This window comes from Lithobates pipiens, unplaced genomic scaffold, assembly GCF_037356315.1.
Source record: "Lithobates pipiens isolate NorthernLeopardFrog02 unplaced genomic scaffold, aLitPip1_a1.2 Scaffold_16, whole genome shotgun sequence".
NCBI classification, from domain to species: domain Eukaryota; kingdom Metazoa; phylum Chordata; class Amphibia; order Anura; family Ranidae; genus Lithobates; species Lithobates pipiens.
The window spans coordinates 264,786,013-264,809,317 of record NW_027507748.1 but is presented as its reverse complement, the minus strand read 5'-3'; the positions used below and the strand labels follow the sequence as shown (position 1 = coordinate 264,809,317).

General features: G+C 39.9%; 1 protein-coding gene across 2 annotated transcripts in view; it reads left to right on the top strand.

The window, feature by feature from the left end:
• The window catches only part of LOC143982545 (ubiquitin carboxyl-terminal hydrolase 49-like), a 162,622-nt gene that overhangs the window by 120,183 nt on the left and 19,134 nt on the right, over positions 1 to 23,305 (top strand). For both annotated transcript variants that reach the window (XM_077481383.1, XM_077481384.1), the window contains exon 6: positions 625 to 733. In XM_077481383.1, the coding sequence (XP_077337509.1) occupies positions 625 to 733 (109 nt within the window). The remainder of the gene's footprint in view (positions 1 to 624; positions 734 to 23,305) is intronic.

The following is a 23,305-nucleotide window of genomic DNA, read 5'->3' as shown; positions in this document are numbered from 1 at the left end:
TAACTGTGGGGGGGGGGGGGGGGGTTGGGCTTGCTGAAACATGACAGATCGCTGTTCCTGATCACTGGGAACAGTAGATCTGTCATGTCATCTGGCAGAATGGGGAATTGCCTTGGTTACATAGGCAGTTCCCCATTATGTCTCTCCTCACCATGATCGCAGGTCGCTGGGGCTGACATTGTGTTAACGGCGGACGAGCGTGTGCACCCGCTATCCTCCTTGCACAGACCGACGTGCAGGAGAGCCGACCTGTCACAGTATATCTGCGTGAGCTGGTCGACAAGTGGGTAAATGAGGACTCTGAACATGAGGAGACAGTACTGTCCTATTACTAGGAACTTTTTATCTTATATGAATTGAGGTTTATGGACATGGGTAGTAGAGATAAAGACAGACAGAATAATAAAGGCGTGCTCCTGCTCTGTGACAGCTGGAAGCTCAAAGTCCGATTCATCAATGGGCTAACAGCAGTGTTAACTAAAATGTTTAAATAGTTTGGTTTACTATTTTCTAATTTTGCAAACAATATCCCTATACTCATAATCGAGTATCTGCTTACTTTTCTGTTCTCTTGTTTACCTGTGCAGCTTTAGCAGCCGGATAGCTAACTCAAATTTCTTTCAGGTCGGAGACGAAAGTCCTCTCCAAAGCCCCTTGTGCTCAGTGAGGCCAAGAAGCAACTTATGATATTCAGACTACCTCAGGTTCTGCGGCTGCATCTTAAGCGTTTCAGGTAAGATAAATTATTCTTTATCACAAATATTTTGCAGTTCTTTATTTCAGTATGTGCAATGTAAAGATTTAATAACTGACACAGATTTGGACTAGATATAGCTAATTCAGAGAGCCCTGGGTAAGCAGATACCATCTTCAGCATGGAGATCCGAAGTCTGGCCCACTATTTCAAACCTTTAGGAACAGTTAAGGGCCATAGCAATGTACAGTGCATGAAGGGAAAGAGCAACAAGGTATATGTAGAAGTGGACAAATGTGTTGGTACCTTTACAAAACGTAGGAAACATTGCTTCATTCCTCCTGAACAGTGATAAAATTAAAACCTTATGTATACAGCATACCTTTTGGTATGTCGGAAAGAAAAGTGATACATTGTTGTTTATTCTACAAAGATATTTAAAATGACTTGGCCAGATTTGTTCTAGAAAAGATTATAATTTTTTGATTTATATCTAACGTTTTTTTTTTTTATAATTGGTATCTTCAATCTTGTAATCAGCCAGCCTTTTTTTAATTAGAAAAAAATACTCACTCTGCTGTTTGGTATGCTCATGTGCACTACACTAAACAAGGACCAGAGAAAGCAAAGGCTATAAGACCATGGCTAAGCATCTTGATGTTTTTTGTGATTACGGTTTCAAATTTTAAGAAGTTTAAGGTCTATGGGAGCATAGCAAACCCCTAGAAGTGACTGCAATAGGAGCATCGTCCCCACATTGAACAGGGGATAGTATGAAGTATAGACAGAAGCAAGGAAGGTTCCAAAGAAATACAAGCTAAATTCCATTGTCAAGGCACATCCATGTCCGATTGCACCATTTATCACTTTCTGAGCGACCTTGGGTTCAAAGGGAGAAAACCCAGGGTTATTACTAAAATGCATATTGACAATCCCACAATTCTTCTGGGAGAATGTCCCTTGGACAGAGACAAAATCAAAGCTTTTTGTTAACGCGCATCAGGTTGATGATCGCAAAAAATGTGGCTTTTAAAGGAAAGGACAACTATCTACTATGAAAACTGTAGGAGCCTAGGGGATGTTTTGGGGGCTGCTGTGCTGTGGCTGGCATGGGGTGCCTTGAATCTTCACAGGGCACAAAAAAATCTCAGACTATCAAGGAATTCTAGAATAAAATGTACTGCCAGTTTCCAAAGCTGTGTCTCAGTCACAGGTTCTGGTTCAATCAACAGGATAATGACCCAAAACGCACAGCGAAATGCATTTAAGAACAGAACCTTGAACTATTTTGAAGTGCCTTTCTATGAGCCCTGATCTGAATCCTATAGAACTGCTATAGAGAGCTGCAATATGTAGTCTGCAGAAGTCACCCTTCAAACATTGAGGCAGCTGGAGCAGGTTGACCAAGAAGAGTGGGCGAAACTACATATTGGATGTTGCTGAAATCACTTGTTTGTAGTAATTGCTGCTAAAGCTTATGCAGAAAAATATTAGGTTAAGGGTCCAATAATTTTTGTCAGTGCCATTTTAATTTGTTTTAATATGTAAAATATTAAATCAAAGGTGCAGCCTGAGTTGTATCTGTATCTATAGTTCAAACCTGAATGAATGGCAATTCTTTTGTCAGTCTCAAGTTTTTTCAGAAAAAGAATTGTCTCTTCTGGGTTTTAGTGGAGTGGTACCAAATTTCTCCATGGTTATAAGAGAAAGTCAGTCTCTCCTTCTCTCTCTCAATTCAATTTCAATTAAATTAAGCTTTATTAACAGGACCATATATATTTTAGCACTGCCAAAGCAGTTGAGTTTTTGTATGGGGCTGTAGCTCTAGGATAGTTTTTGGAGGATTAAGGGGGTAACATAAAGGGGTATAGGGAATGAGTCCATGTAAAGGATTTAAGTCCTAAATTTGATGTGTACCTCTCAGTCTGCGATTTGCTGCCACATACTGTACAGCTTTTTTCACCATTGGCTCCTCTTCTCCCAGTAGAATTTGATGTTTCCCTTCTTCTCTGTCACCCTTTATTGCAGATTGTTTCAGTCAGCTTGAACTGGGATGCTTATCTCTTGGCAATATTATCTGTGCTTTGGTTTAAGTAATTGAAGCTCTGAGGAGAGTTTAACTCATTATGGACCAGCACACACTTTGCATGCTATATGTCATTTTTCCTAAATGCCAGTAAAACAGAATTTTATAGACTTGAACATTCTATATAAATGCTGTTTCTTAAAGATCTAAACTTGTGTAGAATTAAGTTTGTTTCTGGATAGATTTAGAGATGGGCGCGAGCGTGTTCGGGATCCCACCTGCCCACGGCTAATTAGACGGTGAGGCATTTCTTAATCTGTGCAGCTGCGCATCGGGAAATTTCTCACTGCCTCTGGTTAGTGGTGTGCAGTGCTGGCTTCCTGGCGGGATCCCGAACACGCCATTCCTACTCACAATTTTGGTGAAATTACTTGTCAAAACATATTTGAACCACTTCAGTTGTCCCACCAGTTTATTATTCTATGTGGACCAGAACATTTGTTTTGTTACAGTTTTGACTTATTTAAGTTCCCAGTAATGTACAATATTATACTTGCCCTACCTTGCTACAGGGTTCTTTTCAAACTGTGTATATCTATTACATTACAAATACACTCAGACTTAAATGTGGAAGCATTTAAAAACAAAAAACATCAAATTTCAAAATAACAGATGTACATAATATGACTTTAACTATTAAACTTCTTTTATAACCTATATTTTATAAGGTTACTTGATATTTTCAGATAAATAGGGGTTATATGTATGTATGTATGTATGTATGTATGTATGTATGTATATGAATAATTTGTTTGTTTTTGTGTCTGTTTTCTTATTTTGTCACTTTTATTCTCTTGTAATGTTTTGCACATGTATTGCTGTTACAAGGGGGGCACACATCTTCTTCTACTTATAATGGTGAACTTATTCATGAGGTTTTCAAGTGGGTCACATGCCAACAATAGATATGACCATACCAGCAGAATGAAACCTTGAAAAAATGTCCACTGTCTTACTTGTATTTTATTTTGAATGTGACATCCATCACTTGCTCAGATTATCAATATATAGATAGTCCCCACAATCTCTTTGGAAACTTTAAATAAAGACTAAACAGTCTGCAGTCTTCTCCTTCAATTGACAGTGCCCGGTCTTTGAACTTTCACTTAAAAGCACTGAAAAGGATTTCACCAGACCTTTTTGCTTTGTTTGCAAAGAATGTATTTGTTTAGTTGTGCAACAGCTGTCCATGCATAAAAATGCAGTATCTCACAAAAGTGAGTACACCCCTCACAATTTTGTAAATATTTTATTATATCTCTTCATGTGACAACACTAAAGAAATTACACTTTGCTACAGTAGTGAGTGTACAGCTTGTATAACAGTGTAAATTTGCTTTCCCCTCAAAATAACTCAACACACAGCCATTTAATGTCTAAACCGGTGGCAACAAAAGTGGTACACCCCTAAGTGAAAATGTTCAAATTGGGCCCAATTAGCCACTTTTTCCCTCCCTGGTGTCATGTGACTCACTAGGGTTACAAGGTCTCAGGTGTGAATGGGGAGCAGGTGTGTTAAATTTGGTGTTATCGCTCACACTCTCATATTGGTCACTGGAGGTTTAACATGGCACCTCATGGCAAATAACTCTTTGAGGATCTGAAAAAAAGAATTGTTGCTCTACATAAAGGTGGCCTAGACTATAAGAAGATTGCCAAGACCCTGAAACTGAGCTGCAGCACGACCATACAGCCGTTTAACAGGAGAAGTTCCACTCAGAACAAAGAAGTTGAGTGCACGTGCTCGGCGTCAAATCCAGAAGTTGTCTTTGGGAAATAGATGTATAAATGCTGCCAGCATTCCTGCAGAGCTTGAAGGGGCGGTCATTCTATCAGTGCTCAGACCATACGCTGCATCAAATTGGTCTATATGGCTGTCGTTCCAGAAGGAAGCCTCTTCTAAAGATGATGCACAAGAAAGACCGCAGACAGTTTGCTGTAGACAAGCAGACTAAGGACATTGATTACTGGAACCATGTCCTGTCGTCTGATGAGACCAAGATAAACTTTTTCGGTTCAGATGCTGTCTAGCATGTGTGGGGGCAACCAGGTGAGGAGTACAAAGACACGCATGTCTTGCCTACAGTCAAGCATGGTGGTGAGAGTGTCGTGGTCTGCGGCTGCATGAGTGCTGCCAGGACTGGGGAGCTACGGTTCATTGAGGGAACCATAAATGCCAACATGTACTGTGACTTACTAGAATATTATAAGGTTTATTACAGTTTGAAAATTCAATCAGATATTACATTTTATCAGAGCGGCGCTCCTGTCAAGCTAAGCACATTGACTGGCTAACATATGTTCTTAACTATATGCAATCAATAAATACAATATTTGATACACAAGCACAGTGACCAAATAATAAATAGTAGAATGATAATAGAGTGAATGATGGAAAGAAAAAAGTCCGTAATGAGTTAGATTGGTGGCCCTAAAGAAGTCTGCTGGCGAGTGCACCTTTCACCACAATCCACCACATGTGCTCCACACACCCCGTTGCGGTTCAAACTCGCCAGACTGATAATAAAAAAAAGCCTCAAACAACCACGATATCCTGTCTCATATACCAATACGATCAGATTGGAAAGATCCGGTTGGAGATTTGCTCCCAGACGTCCACGAAATCCTACTGTATACATGGATTAGGTCGTACTGGAAAGTTTCAGGGGGCCAGGAACTCCAGGACCATAAGGCGAAATAAACTCCACATAGAGCAGTTCCGTTGTTACTATTCAGTGCTTTGGTAAAAACATTGCTTAACCACTTTTTGCGATTTGGCACTGCGTCGATTTAACTGACAATTGCGCGGTCATGCGACATGGCTCCCAAACAAAATTGACGTCCTTTTAGAGCTTTCTTTTGGTGGTATTTGATCACCCCTGCGGTTTTTATTTTTTGCGCTATAAACAAAAATAAAGCAACAATTTTAAAAAGGCATTATTTTTTACTTTGTTATAATAGCCCCAAAAAATATATATAAAAAAACTTTTTTTTCCTCTCAGTTTAGGCTGATACGTATTCTTCTACCTATTTTTGGTAAAAAAAATCGTAATAAGCGATTGGTTATAGCGTTTACAAAATAGGGGATAGTTTTATGGCATTTTTATTCATTTATTTTTTTACTGGTAATGGCGGCGATCAGCGATTTTTTTTTTTTTTTTTTTTTTTTTTTTTTTTTTTTTTATTATTGTGCCTGCGACATTATGGCGGACACGTCGGACGTTTTTGACACATTTTTGGGACCATTGTCATTTATACAGCAATGGCAGGGCGGCATTTAAGATTGGACGTACCTGTACACCAATATGCCTGCCCGTGCCATTCTGCTGACGTACATTGGCATGCGCTGCTCAAGAAGTGGTTAAAATTGTTCCAACAAAATACAAATTCTGGTTCCACAGTTTGATCAGGTGGCAATATGCTGATCTGTCTGTTAGCTGTCACTGGGATATTGGAGGCACAGTGGGAACAATTACGGAACACTCGCCACCTATGTACTTCTTCTTATTCCTCAGCATAGTCCTTGGAACGCAGTGTAGATTACGTTTCTTCCAGTCGCCGTGAAATCACGCCCTGACCCGTTTTCATCATTCCCACGTTGTCAAAGGGGCGTGGTCTCACGGTGCAGCGTCCCGGACTTTATTCAAAAAAACTCAATTGTCATTAACTCTTTGTATGACCCGAAGCTTCCACAAGGTGCACAATGGAAGCTGCAGGTTATTAACCACCCCCAATGAATTACTCAGGGGCAAATGGCAGATAATGACACTGAACCAGAGATCATTACAATCTAAATTCATGTCAATTCTCAACAGAAGAGTATGTATACAACAGTATTCCATTTTATAAACGGTCTACTATTTTTACACACAAGCTCAAGAACAGTTTCTAAAATAGAAAACTAAATACATTTAAATAACTAAATTTACACATTCTTATTAATTCCATAAGAATATTTAAAACATTATTAAAAAATATATATATATAACATTTTATATATCTAAATCGGTACAATCATTGCCCACTATGGCAACCTCATAATAGTCTTATCTCTGAAACCACTTTAAGGAGATAAATTTTTCAAGGGGCACTTCATTCCTAGAACCATAGTAAGGTCATTTAAAAATAAACACTACATGGACATTATTCCCAAAAGGAAATTTGGTATATACTCTTCGTACATCTTGAAGTCACTTAAACAGTTCAGATCTAAGTCTACATTTAACCGTTTGGAGGTAAGGCTATCAGTTAAACACTCTCGTTGAGTTTTCTCTCACCATATTAGTATCCCTCCATGCTGGTTTAATATGATCAATATCCCAAAATCTTACACCTGCAGGGTCCTGGTTATGGTGTAATTTAAAGTGGAGGGACACATTATGGACTTTGAAGCCTATAGAGATATTGTGAGCATGTTCAGCTATTCGAATCCTTAAGACGTTTAGTTCTTACAATATACATAAGCCCACAAGGGCATGTTAAAGCATACACCATGTATGTTGTGTTGCACATGATGAAATGCTTGATAAAAAATTCTTTATTAGAAGGGGATATAAATCTTTTGACCTCTCTCATCGGTCTACTCGCTTCTTTACACGCTTTACACTTCCTATAGGCAAAAAAGCCATCTGTTCCAAAAGTATGGAGGTCAACTAGGGGAGCTTTGCGGTAGATACATTTTGGTTTATTCAGGTTTTTGTCCAAACAGAGGACATGCCAGTGGGTATTAAAAATATTCTCTACCTCTCTAAATTGAGAGTGAAATGAAGAACTAAATCTCCACTCGTGATCCATATTCCTTAATTCTGAAGATACATCTCTCAGAAAATCTTCTCAAGCTACAGTTCTAATTTCCTCAACAACCGCGTCGAGATGTTCGATCTTGTATCCCTTTTCAAGAAATCAATTTTTTATTCTGTTGATTGTAAATCATAGCCCTCAAGCATTGAACAGTTCCTTCTTACTCTCATCTGACCCTTTGGTACATTCCTCAACCAGAGGACATGATGACCACTGTGTGTGGGGAGGAAACTGTTCCCATCAGTGGACTTGAACACCTTAGTTTGCAACCTGTCTTCTACACGGTAAATATTTACATCAAGGAAATTAATTTGTTACTTGCTCCACTGACTGGACAGTTCAATAGTATTATTGTTTAGATGTTCTAAAAACATTCTGGGCTGGACCATATCAGGAAGAGATCATCAATATAGTGCCTATAAAATAGGAGCTCTGTCCTCCTGTTATGGAACACCACCTTATCCTCCCATTCCCCCATAAAGAGGTTGGCTATACTGGGTGCAAATTTTGCGCCCATTGCCGCTCCCCTTTTCTTTGTAAAAAAAAAAAAAAAAATTAAATAAAAATTTGCTACCAAAAACAATTGACAGAGACAGAAGTTCAATGCATTTCTCAAAAAACTTTGTGCATATGGTAGATCGTCTCTTTTGCTCAAGGCCCAGTTAAGGACCAAGAGGGCATCTTCATGTTAAATCATCTACTACTCACGTCTGAGGTGACGAAAAAAACGTCCTTTTGATCAGTTAAGACAATTTCCTACTAAGCTCTATGTCCTTGAAATAAGCCTTAGTGGCAGTCCCTATCCTGTAGGACTGTATCTAAATATAAACCCAACCTAGAGGTTACTGACCCTATCCCATTAACAATGGGTCTAGGAGGAGGATTCTGGGGATCCTTATGAATTTTAGGAACGGTGTTGATGGTAGGTATATGACTACTGCTAGGTGTCAAATATCCTGAATCTATCAGGGCCTCCAATTCTAATCTATATTGGGTGGTGGGGTCCCTTTCCAATTTTTGATAAGTATCTGCATCAGACAATAAACTCTTTAATTGGTTGTCATATTTTTCTTTTGACATAATTACCACTTCACCCCATTTGTCTGCAGGTCTGATGACTATATTCTTCCTGGACTCCAAGGCCTATATCCCCTCTTAACATATCTAGGATTTGCATCCTTTTTGGGGTTAAGAGTTCTAAATCACATAACACAAAATTTTTAAATAGCTCAGGATCTTGGGTGGCTACATTCGGTGGATTAAACAGTGACTTATTTTTTTAGTCCTTTAAGGAAATCGAATAGCTGAACATGTTCACAATATCTCTGTAGGCTTCAAAGACCACAATGTGTCCCACTTTAAATTAGGCCATAACCAGGACCCTGCAGGTTTAAGATTTTTGGGGTCGTGATCATATTAAACCAGCATGGAGGGGTTCTAATATGATGAGAGAACGCTTAGAGAAACTCGGTAGATCTATTTAAAGAGGAAGTAAACCATGATGAGTTTACTTCCTCTTTCATTCCCTGTAAAGGCAAAGCATAATGGACTCCTATGCATCGCATAGTAGTCCATTATGTGTCACTTACCTGACACAGGAGCCAGCGAAGTCACCGCTGTCCCCTGTAGTTCCGAGCGTCCATCTTCTTGGTGGGTCTCTGTGGGTCTCGCTGCTCCGGCGCCGTGATTCGCTGGAGCAGCGATGCTGTCACTCCTGCGCATGCGCACGGGAGCCAAGACTCGCGCCATCATCGAAGATGCCCCGCTCAGTGCGCATGCGCCGTAGATAGCGGTGCCCGTCTTCGGGCAAATATCTCCTAAACCGTATAGGTTTGGGAGATATTTCTTGGACCTACAGGTAAGCCTTAATCTAGGCTTACCTGTAGGTCAAAGTGGTTTGTAAGGGTTTACAACCACTTTAACTGATAGTCTTACCCCCAAAGGGTAAATTGTAGACTTAGATCTGAACTGTTTTTTTAAGCGACTACTAGATGTATGAAGAGTATATACCAAATTTTCTTTTGGGAATAATGTCCATGTAGTGTTTATTTTTAAATTGCCTTCCTATGGTTCTAGGAATGAAGTGCCCCTTTAAAAATTGATCTCCTTAAAAGTGGTTTCACAGATAAGACTATTATGAGGTCACCATAGTGATCAATGATTGTATTGATTTAGATATATTTTTATATATAAACTTTTTATATATAATAATATATATTAATAATGTTTTAAATGTTCTTATGGGATTAATAAAATTGTGTAAATTTTAAGTTATTTAAATGTATTTAGTTAGTTTTTCTATTTTTAGAAATGTCTTTTCTTGATTTTGTGAGTAAGAATAGTGGACTGTTTATACCTCTGCCTATTACCAATCTGCAATTTTAGTATAAAATTACACCAAATATCTGTTTAGTGGGTCTATTTGAGAGATTTGAGGAATTAAGAGAATTAAATCAATGACCCTTTTAAAAAAAAAATCGAATACTGTTGTATACACACTCTTCTGTTGAAAATTTACATGAATTTGGATTGCAATGATCTCTGGTTCGGTGTCATTATCTGCCATTTGCCCATGGGTAATTCATTGGGGGTGGTTAATAACCTGCAGCTTCCGTTGTGCACCTTGTGGAAGCTTTGTGTCATACAAAGAGTTAATGACAATTGAGAGTTTTTCGAATAAAGTCTAGGATGCCATGCCATGAGACCATGCCTCTTGACAGTTGGAATGACGAAACCGGTCACGGTGTGATTTCACGGCGACCGGAAAGAAACATAATCTACGCTGCGTTCCAAGGACCGTGCTGAGGAATAGGAAGGAGGAAGTACATAGGCGGTGAGTGTTCCGTATTGCTCCCACTGTACTGCCAGTGCCTCCGATATCCCAGTAATGGCTAAGACAGATCAGCATATTGACACCTTGCCACCTGATCAAACTGTGGAACCAGAATTTGTATTTTGTTTGAAGAATTATAAGCAATGTTTTTACCAGAAGCACTGAATAAATAGTAGAAACGGAACTGCTTTATGGAGTTTATTTCTCCTTATGGTCCTGGAGTTCCTGGCCCCCTGAAACTTTCCAGTACGACCTAATCAGTGTATAAGGTAGGATTTCGTGGACGTCTGGGAGCAGATCTCCAACCATCTCTTTCCAATCTGATCGTATTGGTATATGAGGCAGGATATTGTGGTTATTTGAGGCTCATTTTTATTATCAGTCTGGTGAGTTTGATCCCCAACAGGGTGTGTGGCGCACATGTGGAGGATTGTGGTGAAAGGTGCACTCGCCAGTAGACTTCTTTAGGTCCACCAAACTCATTACGGACTTTTTTCTTTCCATCATTCCTATTATCATTCTACTGTTTATTCTTTGGTCACTGTGCCTGTGTATCAAATATTGTATTTATTGATTGCATATGGTTAAGTACATATGTTGGCCAATCAATGTGTTTAGCTTGACAGGAGCGCCGCTGTGATAACATTTAATATCTATCTGATTGAATTTTCAAACAGTAATAAACTTTATCATATTCTAGTATTTACTTTTGTTTTTATGTTTTTAAGGGGCCCGCTGATTAAACACATAGGTGTTTTTTATTAATTTTAACATTTGTTTTAATTTGTATTGCCTATATGATCCAAACTAGAAACCCATAGCGCTGAGATAGGAGGAAGTAAGGGACGGTTTTAGATACTTTTCTTCCTTTTGTAATATGTATTGTGTCATACTGAAGAAGAGCACGATCCCCTCCTTTCGGAGACTGGGCCGCAGGGCAGTATTTCAACATTATGACCCCAAACACACTTTATACTTCAAGACGACCATTGCCTTGCTAAAGAAGCTGAGGTTAAAGGTGTTGGACTGGCTAAGCAAGTCTCCAGACCTAAAAACTTTATTGCGCATCTGTGGGGCATCCTCAAATGGAAGGTGGAGGAGCACAAGGTCTCTAAGATCCACCAGCTCCACGATGTCATCATGCAGGAGTGGAAGAGGACTCCAGTGGCAACCTGTGAAGCTCTGGTGAACTCCATGCCCAAGAGAGTTAAGGCAGTGCTGGAAAATAATGGTGGCCACACAAAATATTGACACTGTCGGCCCAATTTGGACATTTTCACTTAGGGGTGTACTCACTTTGTTGCCAGCGGTTTCGACATTAATGGCTGTGTGTTATTTTGAGGGGACAGCAAATTTACACTGTTATAAGTTGTGCACACACTACTTTACATTGTAGAAAAGTGTAATTTCTTCAGTGTTGTCCCATGAAAAGATATAATACTTACAAAAAATGTGAGAGGTCTGTATAGCTTTGTGGCTGTACAGGAGAGAGGGATAGCTGTGATGTATCTGTTGCATTCTTGCTTGTGAAAAGGTTAAAGGAAAAAAAATAAAAATCTGTTGATGCCTTCTGGTTCAGTGATCAGCAGATATAGCTGCAGATTCTTTTGAAATGTCAGATCAGACGTTCAAACCTCACGCCTCTCAAATGCAGGTTATTGCTTTTCTCCAAGTGATCAGAGTTTCATAAAGACACAGAATAGTTTTTCATCATATGCTTTTCAAGATCTATTTCAGACAGCATCTGTTAAACGCCAAGTTCACTTTAAAAAATAAAAATAAATAACAATAATAAATGTACGTCCTTTTTGCAGGTAAAAAAATGTGCATTTATTTATTTTTTATTAGGGGCCTGTAAAGCAGGGGTATTGAATTAAAATTCACGGAGCTCCAATTAGAAACCTTTTCTTCCAGGAGAGGCCAGAATCTCATTTTGATACGATGAGTCTTTAAATCACAGCCCAGGTATGCAGGCACAACAGCTCATTCATTTGAATGGGCTGCTGTGCCTGTGTTTTCTGCTGTGAAAAGGTCTTGGCACCTTTTTTTTAAAATGCAGCCGCATGTTGGGTTTGTACCATGCTATTTCCATGTGTGGGGAAACTGCACCTTGTATTTCAGTGCGTTTTAGAGTCAGTGGTGCCCCTGTACATTTTCTGTGCAGCACCTCATTTTGTGTGCAACTGCTTATCTCCTTCCCATCTTGCCCACCATGACACTGCTCCCTTTCTCATATCCCCACAGCACTGCTCCTTTCACTTCTCTTTCACAGCACTGCCCCCCTTTTTACGTCAGCTCCTCCCCGCACACAGCACTGTCCCCCTTCACATCCCCCCACAGCACTGGTTATATGCTACCACGGTCAGCAGTCAGAATCTTTGGTTGCATTGTCTCATTGCAGAAGAGTACATTTAATAAGGCTGGTTGCTATGGTGGGGAAAAGCCCCAGCCTCTGCTGCACGCTACATAAATTGTCCCCACTGTGTAGCAATTCATTTCTGAGAAATCTCATCTTATCCATTTGAAAAATTGTAGCAGTCCAGCAAAAAAAGCAGGGAGAATACGTATCGGCCTAAACTGAGGAAAAAAAAGTTATTGTGTGTGTGTGTGTATATATGTATGTGTATGTATGTATATATGTGTGTGTGTGTGTGTGTGTGTGTGTGTGTGTATATATATATATATATATATATATATATATATATATATATATATATATATATACATAACTTTTTTTTTCCCTCAGTTTAAGCCGGTACGTATTCTACATATTTTTGGTAAAAAATAAACGCAATAAGCGTTTGGTTTGCGCAAAAGTTATATCATTTACAAAATAGGGGATCGTTTTATGGCTTTTTTAATTCATATTTTTTTTTTTTTACTAGTAATGTCGGCAATCAGCTATTTGACTGCGACATTATGGCAGACACATTTTTGACACATTTTGGAAAACATTTTTGGGACCATTGTCATTTATACAGCAATCAGTGCTATACAAATGCACCGATTCCTGTGTAAATTACAATGGCAGTGAAGGGGTTAACCGCTAGGGAGCAGTGTAGGGGTTAAGTATGTCCTGGGGATTGATTCTATCTGGATGGGCATGGCCACGTGTGACACATCACTAATCTCTGCTCCCGATCACAGGGAGCAGAGATCAGTGACACTGTCACTAGGCAGAACGGGGAGATGCTAGTTTACATTAGCATCTCCCCTCTCTTCCTCTCGGTGAGATGCGGTATCCCGCGGCAATAGTCCAAACCACCTCACGGAGCTTGCTGCGTACGCGTGCCCGCATGCCGCCTCTTAAGGGGCAACATACAGGTATGTTAGTTTGCCCCTATGAGCCCTTCTGCCAACTTATATTGGCGTGAGGTGGTCAGCAAGCGGTTAAAGAGATCCCCTCATTCTCTCCCAGTAACCCGTTGTTAATCTACCTAACAGGGTCAGAGAAGGCAATAAAAACTTGCCAGAGGATCTACTGTAACGCTTCCCCACTCTAGCCAAAACGTTAAAAGTTTTGCCTCCATGTAAAGTTTAAAACTTAACTCCAGGCAAATCGGTACACAGATGAAATATATATGTTAGCTGTGTTATCTATGAAAGGATTTGATTCTGTCCATCCAGTCCCAAAATTTGCACAGCACTGTCTGGCAGAAGTGGAGACCTGATTCTGTTCTTCTGCAGTTCAGTAACACAGGTCTCCTCACTACGCATATGTTGTCATTGGATAGTAAAAGCAGAAGTTTCAGACTTCTGACCCTTTGTCTTTGTCACTCTGCTCTTTCTCAATGTAGAAAAATTCTCTTTGCGCTGAAGCACACCTTTATTAGGCTCATTGTGCTTCTACTACATCTCCTATATTTATTGCATGCACTTCTATAGCACTGACAATTCACGCAGTGCTTCACATATGTATTGTACATTCGCAATAACTCACATTCATACACATTCACATTCTAACCCACATTCATGCATACACATACTAGGACCAATTTATACCAGATTCAATTAACCTACAAGCATGTCTATGGAGTGTGGGAGGAAACTGGAGTACCCAGACGAAACCCATGCACAGTTATGCGCTAAAATAAAGCCGTGCCTGAGAAAATGTCTTCCTGCTGCTTTACTATATTTAACTGCTTCTGCCAAATTAGATGTGCACTTCAGCAATAGTCAAATATTATACTGAATAGATTAGGAGGTATAAATACCCCACCCTTTTCCCAACTTCTAGTGATTCCTGGCTACTCTCTGGAATGGATACACTAAATTGGATTGTTCTGGCAGCTCTGGTTTAAGCTGTGTTGTAAATTTTAGTATTTTATGTGCTGTCTGGGTAATAGTCATAAATGACAGGTTCTGTTAATGGCTCTAATCTGCCCAAGAAGCAACCTAACAGGCTTTCTCTCCTGTGATTTATCAATGTGCTAGCTTGCCCTGGTATGCAATATTAGATCTTATAGTGTAGCAAAATTAGGCCATAGATGTGCCCTCCAGATTTTCCCTTCATATGACTCCACTATGCAGTGTTAATTATGGCGTCAAATTTTGATTTCATTTTAGTCAGTCTTTTGACTAAAATGCCATTCCAGTTTTAGTCATATTTTGGTCATCTGCAATTGTTTGTCATATTTAGTCTACTAAAATCTCCAGTACATTTAATTAGATTAAAATCAAATGCATTTAGGTAAATTGTAATGCATTATTTTAAGCATTTCCAAACTCGTATGCTCCTGGAGTAAAAAAAAAATCAAATATGTTATTTATGGTATTAAGGTTTGAACAAACTACATGTTCTGGACGGTCTGAGGAGGAGGCCTGTAATGCTGTAACTGCAGTGCTCTTGACGGTCTAAAGAGGCTTGTAATGCACAGTTCTCTGGACGGTAGTCTGAGGAGGCCTGCAAATGCTGCAAAGTGCTCTGGATGGTCTGATGAGGCCTGTAATGCACACAGTGCTCTGGATGGTCTGAAGATGCTTGTACTGCTCAGTGCTCTAGACGGTGCTGAGGAGGCCTGTAATGCACAGTGCTCTTGGCGGTCGTTTCTGGAGGCCACACCGTGCCAAGCACTCTACACCACTAAACATGCCTTCAGAAACTACCTTGTTTGCTGAGAGGGGAAACGCTCACAGGCTTTAGAGGCGGAGCTCCAAGGAAAACGGAAATTCACATGGGTAAATGTCCAATCCCGCACATTTTATGTTGAAAATGGAAATGATTTTCGTCAGTTTTCATCAATTGATGAAAATGTGGGGTCATTTTTTGTTTAGTTTTCATCACTGGAAATATTGCACTGACAAATTGACAAAAAATGTTTTTGTCAACTAATTAACACTACTTCTATAGGGAGGACAAGGTGGCGCATTTTCCAGTAAAAGAACAGATGTCGTACTGCTTCTGCTTCCTGCAGACTCTTATGGTACATGACTGGAGAATACTGGTTGACATTTTGACAACACATTTGTGGATCACCCAGGGCTGAACAACTAGGACCATTTGTATTTGGAGCATTTGGATAGCCTTCCTGTCACAGTGGATTTTCAAGTAGAGAAACCTGTGTCAGGAAATGTACAAAATGGGGATGTTCCAGCACTTTGGCCCAAGTCAGTAAGGGCCTGAGGATATTTCCTCACAACAACCATTTAGACTGATTGGATGACATCTGATTTAAACTTTTAGAACAGGTCAAATCCTCAAGAAAAAGTAACCCCCATTCATGGGAAAAAAACAAAAAAAATGTTACTAGACCCACCCTGCATTTCTCAATATTTTGGAACCAAAAGTTTTGACCTATAAAAAGACAGAATTTCAAACCAAAATCCAGAAACAAAACAAATGCAATAAACTAAGTTGAAATTTAGTGAGTTAATTAAGTATTTGATCCTCAAGAAAAACATGATTTAGGACTTGGTGGAGAAACCCTTGTTGGCAAGCACAGAGGTAAGACTTGAAGAGGTTATCAGTTTGGATAACTTTTCTAGAATAAGTAGCTTTGATCCAGTGCAAAGGGTGAGGGCCTGGATGGACAATATTACTACCACTAATCAAAGGGTCACTTGTTTTGCTTCTTGTTAAAAATAAAATCTTCATCTAAACCAAAAAAAATGATTTAATCTCAGTAGTCCATTTGGAGCACCAACTCCATTATCCTATTTACTCTTTACTGGACCATGGTCAAAACAATGTTCATCAGGATGGAAAGGTGGCCCCTTTTGATTTTGCTATCTGAGTTTTGTTTTAAGTGTCTTGAATAGGGCTGCAATTAACGATTATTTTCATAATCGGTTAGTTGGCCGATTTATTGTTTTGATCAATCGATTAATAACCTTAAATAAAAGTGTGGTGTATAATTTAGTTAATATGTAAAGTTAAAAAAAAAAAGGCAATGTATTCTTAAATATCTCTATGCAGTGGTAAATATAAACAGCCAACTATATGGTTAGGGGCAAAATATTGAATCCACTCTGAGAATGACAGAAGAGATATACTGTATATACTATTATAAGAGGCATACTGTTTTTTGGCCAATTTGTTGGACGGATTAAAAAACACAAATTGCTGCAAAAAAACGTATTGCATGCTTTTCTGCAGCTTCTCCATTAAAGTATATTGACCCCAAAAGAAAGCACCGTTTTGCATTAAAAAAATAGTCCCTGACCCTTTCCAAATACGCAGTGGCTGAAAAAACCATAGATGTGAAAATGTCCCATAGGAAACCATGTTAAATGAACTGTAGTGTGTTTCTGCAAAAAGCTCCAAAAAACATAGATGTGAACCAGAACTATGACGTTTAGTAACATAATGGAGTTAAAAAAACTAAAATGAGCCATTTATAGTACAAAAAATCAGATAATGACTACTGTAAGGGGCTATTTTTTATTTTTTCACTGTAGAGCTGTAAAAGTAATATTTACAGTAGCGATTATTTGCTCATTTTTATTTAACCCCATTATGTTACTGGCCGATTAATCGATTATGCAAATAGTAATCGATTAATTTCATAATCTAGTAGTTGTTGATTAATCAATTAGTTGTTTCAGCCCTATTTTTTAAGAAAGTACGAAAAAAAAGCAAAGTCTCTCGATTGCCCCTTTCTAGCACATCAGCTGGCATTAGAAAATGTTGCAATGCTTTAAATTTCTAGAACCAATTTGTCTCAGTTTGATTTTTTTCAACTCATTCAAAAATGTCTTGCTGTTTCGGCCTTGGTGAATAATGAAGCACGTTTACCCTGCATTTCAGTGAAAATTCTGAAACTGTCTAATCTAATATCTAATGGGTTTGAAAAATGTTTTTTTCTTTTGGTATCCTGCTCAAAGCTGATGTCAAGATGAAACTTTCAACATACAATTTCAAGCCATCAAAAAAAAAAAAAATCACAATAAGCGTATATTAATTGGTTTGCACAAAAGTTATCGTGTCTACAAACTATGGGATAGATTTAAGGGACTTTAGAGCTGGGGAAACTTGGGAAAAGAGAAAAAAAAAATGTGCTGCACACCCCGAATAACTGACAAAAAAAAGGGAATTGTCCCCCAAGGTGGGGTTTTCTAGGCGACAAATTGTGAAAAGCGATGACAGTAATTAAAAATTTAATAAACTTTAATGGAACATATAACTTTCAAAGGCAACAATAACAGTAAAAATATGAGCTATGATCCAGGAGATACCGGCACAATAACGCATATCAAGCTAAACACATTATTATAGGCTGTTAAAGCGTTATGTGATGAAATGGTTTGAGTGAATCCTGGCGTGTTTCGACCCCCACGGGTCATCTTCAGAGGATTGAGCGCTATAGAAGAATTTACAATTATAAAAATATATATCATTATCACCAGGGCTGCCATCAGAAATATTGGGGCCCCTTACACAGCTTCAGGCATGGGCCCCGTGGAGCAGAGAACCCGAGGGGGGGGGGGCTAAAAATTCAAAGTGTCATCTCACCTCCTCTTCCCTCTCCTGCAGCAAGTTGAGAAACGGGGGGGTTCTGCCTGTACCCCCCTGATGGCGGCCCTGGAGGTCTGACGGGGGGTCAGTGAATAGGGGGCAGGTCAGTAACTGGGGGGGTCAGTGAATAGGGGCTAGTCTATGACGGGGGGGTCAGTGAATGATGGGGTAAGTTTATGATGGGGGGTCAGTGAATAGGGGTCAGTCTATGATAGGGGGGGTCAGTGAATAGAGGTCAGTCTGACGGGGGGTCAGTGAATAGGGGTCAGTCTTTTAAGGGGGGGTCAGTGAATAGGGGTCAGTCTATGACGGGGGGTCAGTGAATAGGGGTCAGTGAATGATGGGGTAAATTTATGATGGGGGGGGTCAGTGAATAGGGGTCAGTCTATGATGGGGGGGTCAGTGAATAGGGGTCAGTCTGTGACAGGGGGGGTCAGTGAATAGGGGTCAGTCTGTGAAAGGGGGGGTCAGTGAATAGGGGTCAGTCTATGACAGGGGGGGTCAGTGAATAGGGGTCAGTCTATTACAGGGGGGGGTCAGTGAATAGGGCTCAGTCTATGACGGGGGGGATGAATGGATGGGTAGTGTATGCCATTGGGAGTATCTATACACACAATGATGAGCTCTCCACTCTGCCTTAACTTTCTATCAGTAAGCGTCTTGTCAGTGCATGAATGGATTGGCTCCTTGAAAGGTTTCTACCACTTCCTGCTACAAAGAGAGAACAAAACACACCCTCCTCACAGAGCCCCCGGGCCCCACAGCCAGCACTATGCCCTGCACAGGCACCAATCCATTCATCCATTCCCCGACTTCCCCTCCCCTGCTCATCATCATTGCTGAGATGGTCACTGAAAGGCTGGGATGGACTCCGAGGATCGGGGGAGGAGAGATCACCGTGGGGACACGTGATAGGAGAAGGGGGGTGGCTGAATGACAGCTGGACTGAACTGCAAGTCTGCTGTGACCATTTTCTCTCCTCTCTCCAGCCGCAACATGAGAGCGGGGGGAGGAACTGCTGAAATGAAAGTGTTTTCCCTTCTCTCAGCCGTGAGCTGATAATGGGAGGCAGTCGGGCCCCTGGGAACATTCGGGCCCCTTACAGGTGTAATGCCTGTACCCCCCTGATGACAGCCCTGATTATCACTACTCAAAAACAAAAGTTGTACACAATCATTATAGTAGTGGTGTAAAAATTCATTATTTTAAATATAGTTACCAATCACGTGTTTAGCAGTTACTCTTGAGTTTAAAATCCTCTCAAATTTTCCACCTTTACGGTTCCAGTATGGGTCCCCGATCGGCCAACCACCAAGGGAAAGAGAAAATACCAACAGCGGAGGTAAATCCCAAAGTGGGTGCATTTCACCTCCTGGACTTATCTCTGTTATTTACATCGGACAGGTTTATGGCACTCCCAAATGAGACACTCGGGGCTCTGAGAGGAGAGAAGCGCACACAGCAGTTGTGCCCAGCCCTCACCTTTGTTCCCAGTTCCCAGAAGCCTTAGTATTTTGTGAGTGAGTTCACATAACTTTAAAGGCTTCTGTGATTGGGCAGAATGGGAGAAGTGGGTATAGTGGCTGCATGGACTCTGCACTTGGAGACGCTGAGACCACAGCATCCAGCTTTGGAGCTCTGGAAGCTATCTGGCTGGAGCAAATATATATGTGATGAAAAAAAAGCGCAAAAATGGATGTAGAAATGAGAAATGACTGAATTAAGCTGCAAGCATAATATAAGTGATCCACACTAAAGAATAATTGAAAAAAACATACAAATGCTGTGCTCTCACCCAGTGCCTCAGTAGTGTAATGTAAACAATATAGCAATACTAGCAACACTGTGGCAAAATACCAAATAAAGTGTTACGTGCTTGAAAAATGTGTTCTACCCTGTGTCCAAATTCCTACAAAGGTGCTGAGTGCTTGATATTATTAATGCTCTGTAAAGCGCACTATTAGAATAAATAACATAATAAGGTGCTGCATGCTTGAATAAATTAATATAAAGTGCTAATTAAGCTGAGCTAATCAATACAATATATATATATATACAGTGGTGTGAAAAAGTGTTTGCCCCCCTTCCTCATTTCCTGTTCCTTTGCATGTTTGTCACACTTAAGTGTTTCGGAACATCAAACCAATTTAAACAATAGTCAAGGACAACACAAGTAAACACAAAATGCAATTTGTAAATGAAGGTGTTTATTATTAAAGGTGAAAAAAAATCCAAACCATCATGGCCCTGTGTGAAAAAGTGATTGCCCCCTAAACCTAATAACTGGTTGGGCCACCCTTAGCAGCAACAACTGCAACCAAGCGTTTGCGATAACATGCAATGAGGCTTTTACAGCGTCCTGGAGGAATTTTGGCCCACTCATCTTTGCAGAATTGTCCTAATTCAGTTACATTAGAGGGTTTTCGAGCATGAACGGCCTTTTTAAGGTCATACCACAACATCTCAATAGGATTCAGGTCAGGACTTTGGCTAGGCCACTCCAAAGTCTTCATTTTGTTTTTCTTCAGCCATTCGGTGGTGGACTTGCTGGTGTGTTTAGGATCATTGTCCTGCTGCAGAACCCAAGTTCGTTTCAGCTTGAGTACACGAACAGATGGTCGGACATTCTCCTTCAGGATCTCTTGGTAGACAGCAGAATTCATAGTTCCTTTTATCACGGCAAGTCTTCCAGGTCCTGAAGCAGCAAAACAGCCCCAGACCATCACACTACCACCACCATATTTTACTGTTGGTATAATGTTCTTTTTATGAAATGCAGTGTTCCTTCTACGCCAGATATACTTGGACACACACCTTCCAAAGAGTTCCACTTTTGTCTCATCAGTCCACAGAATGTTGTCCCAAAAGTCTTGGGGATCATCAAGATGTGTTGTGGAGAAATTGAGACGAGCTTTGATGTTCTTTTTGCTCAGCAGTGGTTTTCTCCTTGGAACTCTGCCATGCAGGCCATTTTTGCCCAGTCTTTTCCTGATGGTGGAGGCATGAACGCCGACCTTAACTGAGGCAAGTGAGGCCTGCAGTTCCTTGGACGTTGTTGTGGTGTCTTTTGTGACCTCTTGGATGAGTCGTCGCTGCGCTCTTGGGGTAATTTTGGGCGGCCGGCCACTCCTGGGAAGGTTCACCACTGTTTCATGTCTTCGCCATTTGTGGATAATGGCTCTCACTGTGGTTCGCTGGATTCCCAAAGCTTTGGAAATGGCTTTATAACCCAGACTGATAGATCTCAATTACTTTCTTTCTCAATTGTTCCTGAATTTCTTTGGGTCTCGGCATGATGTGTAGCTTTTAAGGATCTTCTGGTGGACCTTACTGTGTCAAGCAGCTCCTATTTAAGTGATGCCTTGATTGTGAACAGGTGTGGCAATAATCAGGCCTGGGTGTGGCTAGAGAAATTGAACTCAGGTGTGGACAACCACAGTTATAGTATGTTTTAACAAGGGGGGCAATCACTTTTTCACACAGGGCCATGATGGTTTGGATTTTTTTTCACCTTTTAATAATAAACACCTTCATTTACAAATTGCATTTTGTGTTTACTTGTGTTGTCCTTGACTATTGTTTAAATTGGTTTGATGTTCCGAAACACTTAAGTGTGACAAACATGCAAAGGAACAGGAAATGAGGAAGGGGGCAAACACTTTTTCACACCACTGTATATATGTGTATATATATATATATATATATATATATATATATATATATATATATATATATATATATATATATATACTCCAATCAGCGTGCTCCACAAACTAAAAATTGATAGATCAAAAAACTATATGGATAACTGCTGTGTGCTTGAAATAAATATAAAGTGCTAATTAATCTGGGTTAATCAAAAAAAAAGTATACCCCAATCTGCGTGCTCCATAAACTGAAAATTTATAAAAAAAAAAAAAACTATGAATCACCACTAAATCTCCTAATCTAGTATCCAATTAAGAAATAAATCAAACAAAAGTCCACAGTCTCTTAGGAGATTAAAATTCAGACCAATCTCCGTGGCGTGCTGGAATGTTAAATTAGCAATGACTTTCTCAACCTTTTAAACACAGAGGAACCCTTGAAATTGTTCTCTGGTCTCGAGGAACCCCTGCTAAAAATTAGAAATCTACAACTCATGATACATTAGTGTGATGGTCAGTGGAATGGTCCTTATACTTGTGGTCATTGGGAAGAATGGAAGAATTACCTCCTTACAGATAGCTAAAAAGATCAATGGTGTTGCTGGGAACTTATCTGAGAGAGGCAGAAAGTGCCCAGTGCTGAAGGAACCTCTAGCAACCTCTGGAGGAACCTTAGGGTTCCACGAAACCCTGGTTGAGAATCACTGCTGTAGATGGACTCATGCAATAAAACAAATATACATATTATAGTGCAATATGTATAGATGCAATAACTAAATGTAGAGACGCAGGTTCCACTCACAAAACCTCAGGGTAATCTTGCACTTTCAGGTAAATAATCAGCCTGGTTCGAGTGTAGTGCAAACATGCACAGCTCATCTCATGCTGGCAACAGCCTCACTTGTTCCTCTTCACTGGCTTCTCTATCTGGCTGGAGCACAATGAACCTGTCAGATGTAAATTAGAGAGAAGTCCACAAGGTTGTATTCACCTCTTTAGACTTGAGTATACAATACCTAAACCTTTTGCAAAGTTGCTGAATTCCACAAAAGTTCAGCCTTAAAACTCAACCCCAGGTTAATAAAATATTGTCCAAATAGAAAAGGCATGTGCATTTTTACTTGAATCTTGGTGTACTTTGTGCATTTCTTTTGAGATCTGTGCAGTAATCCAGTGTGAAACGCTGCCTTTATTACAGGACATTTCTGCACAAAAGCAGTCACTGCTGCCTTCTCTCCTTGTACAAGGTGACTTTGCTTGTGTTTATATCTGCCCATCTCCTGTACTTTTC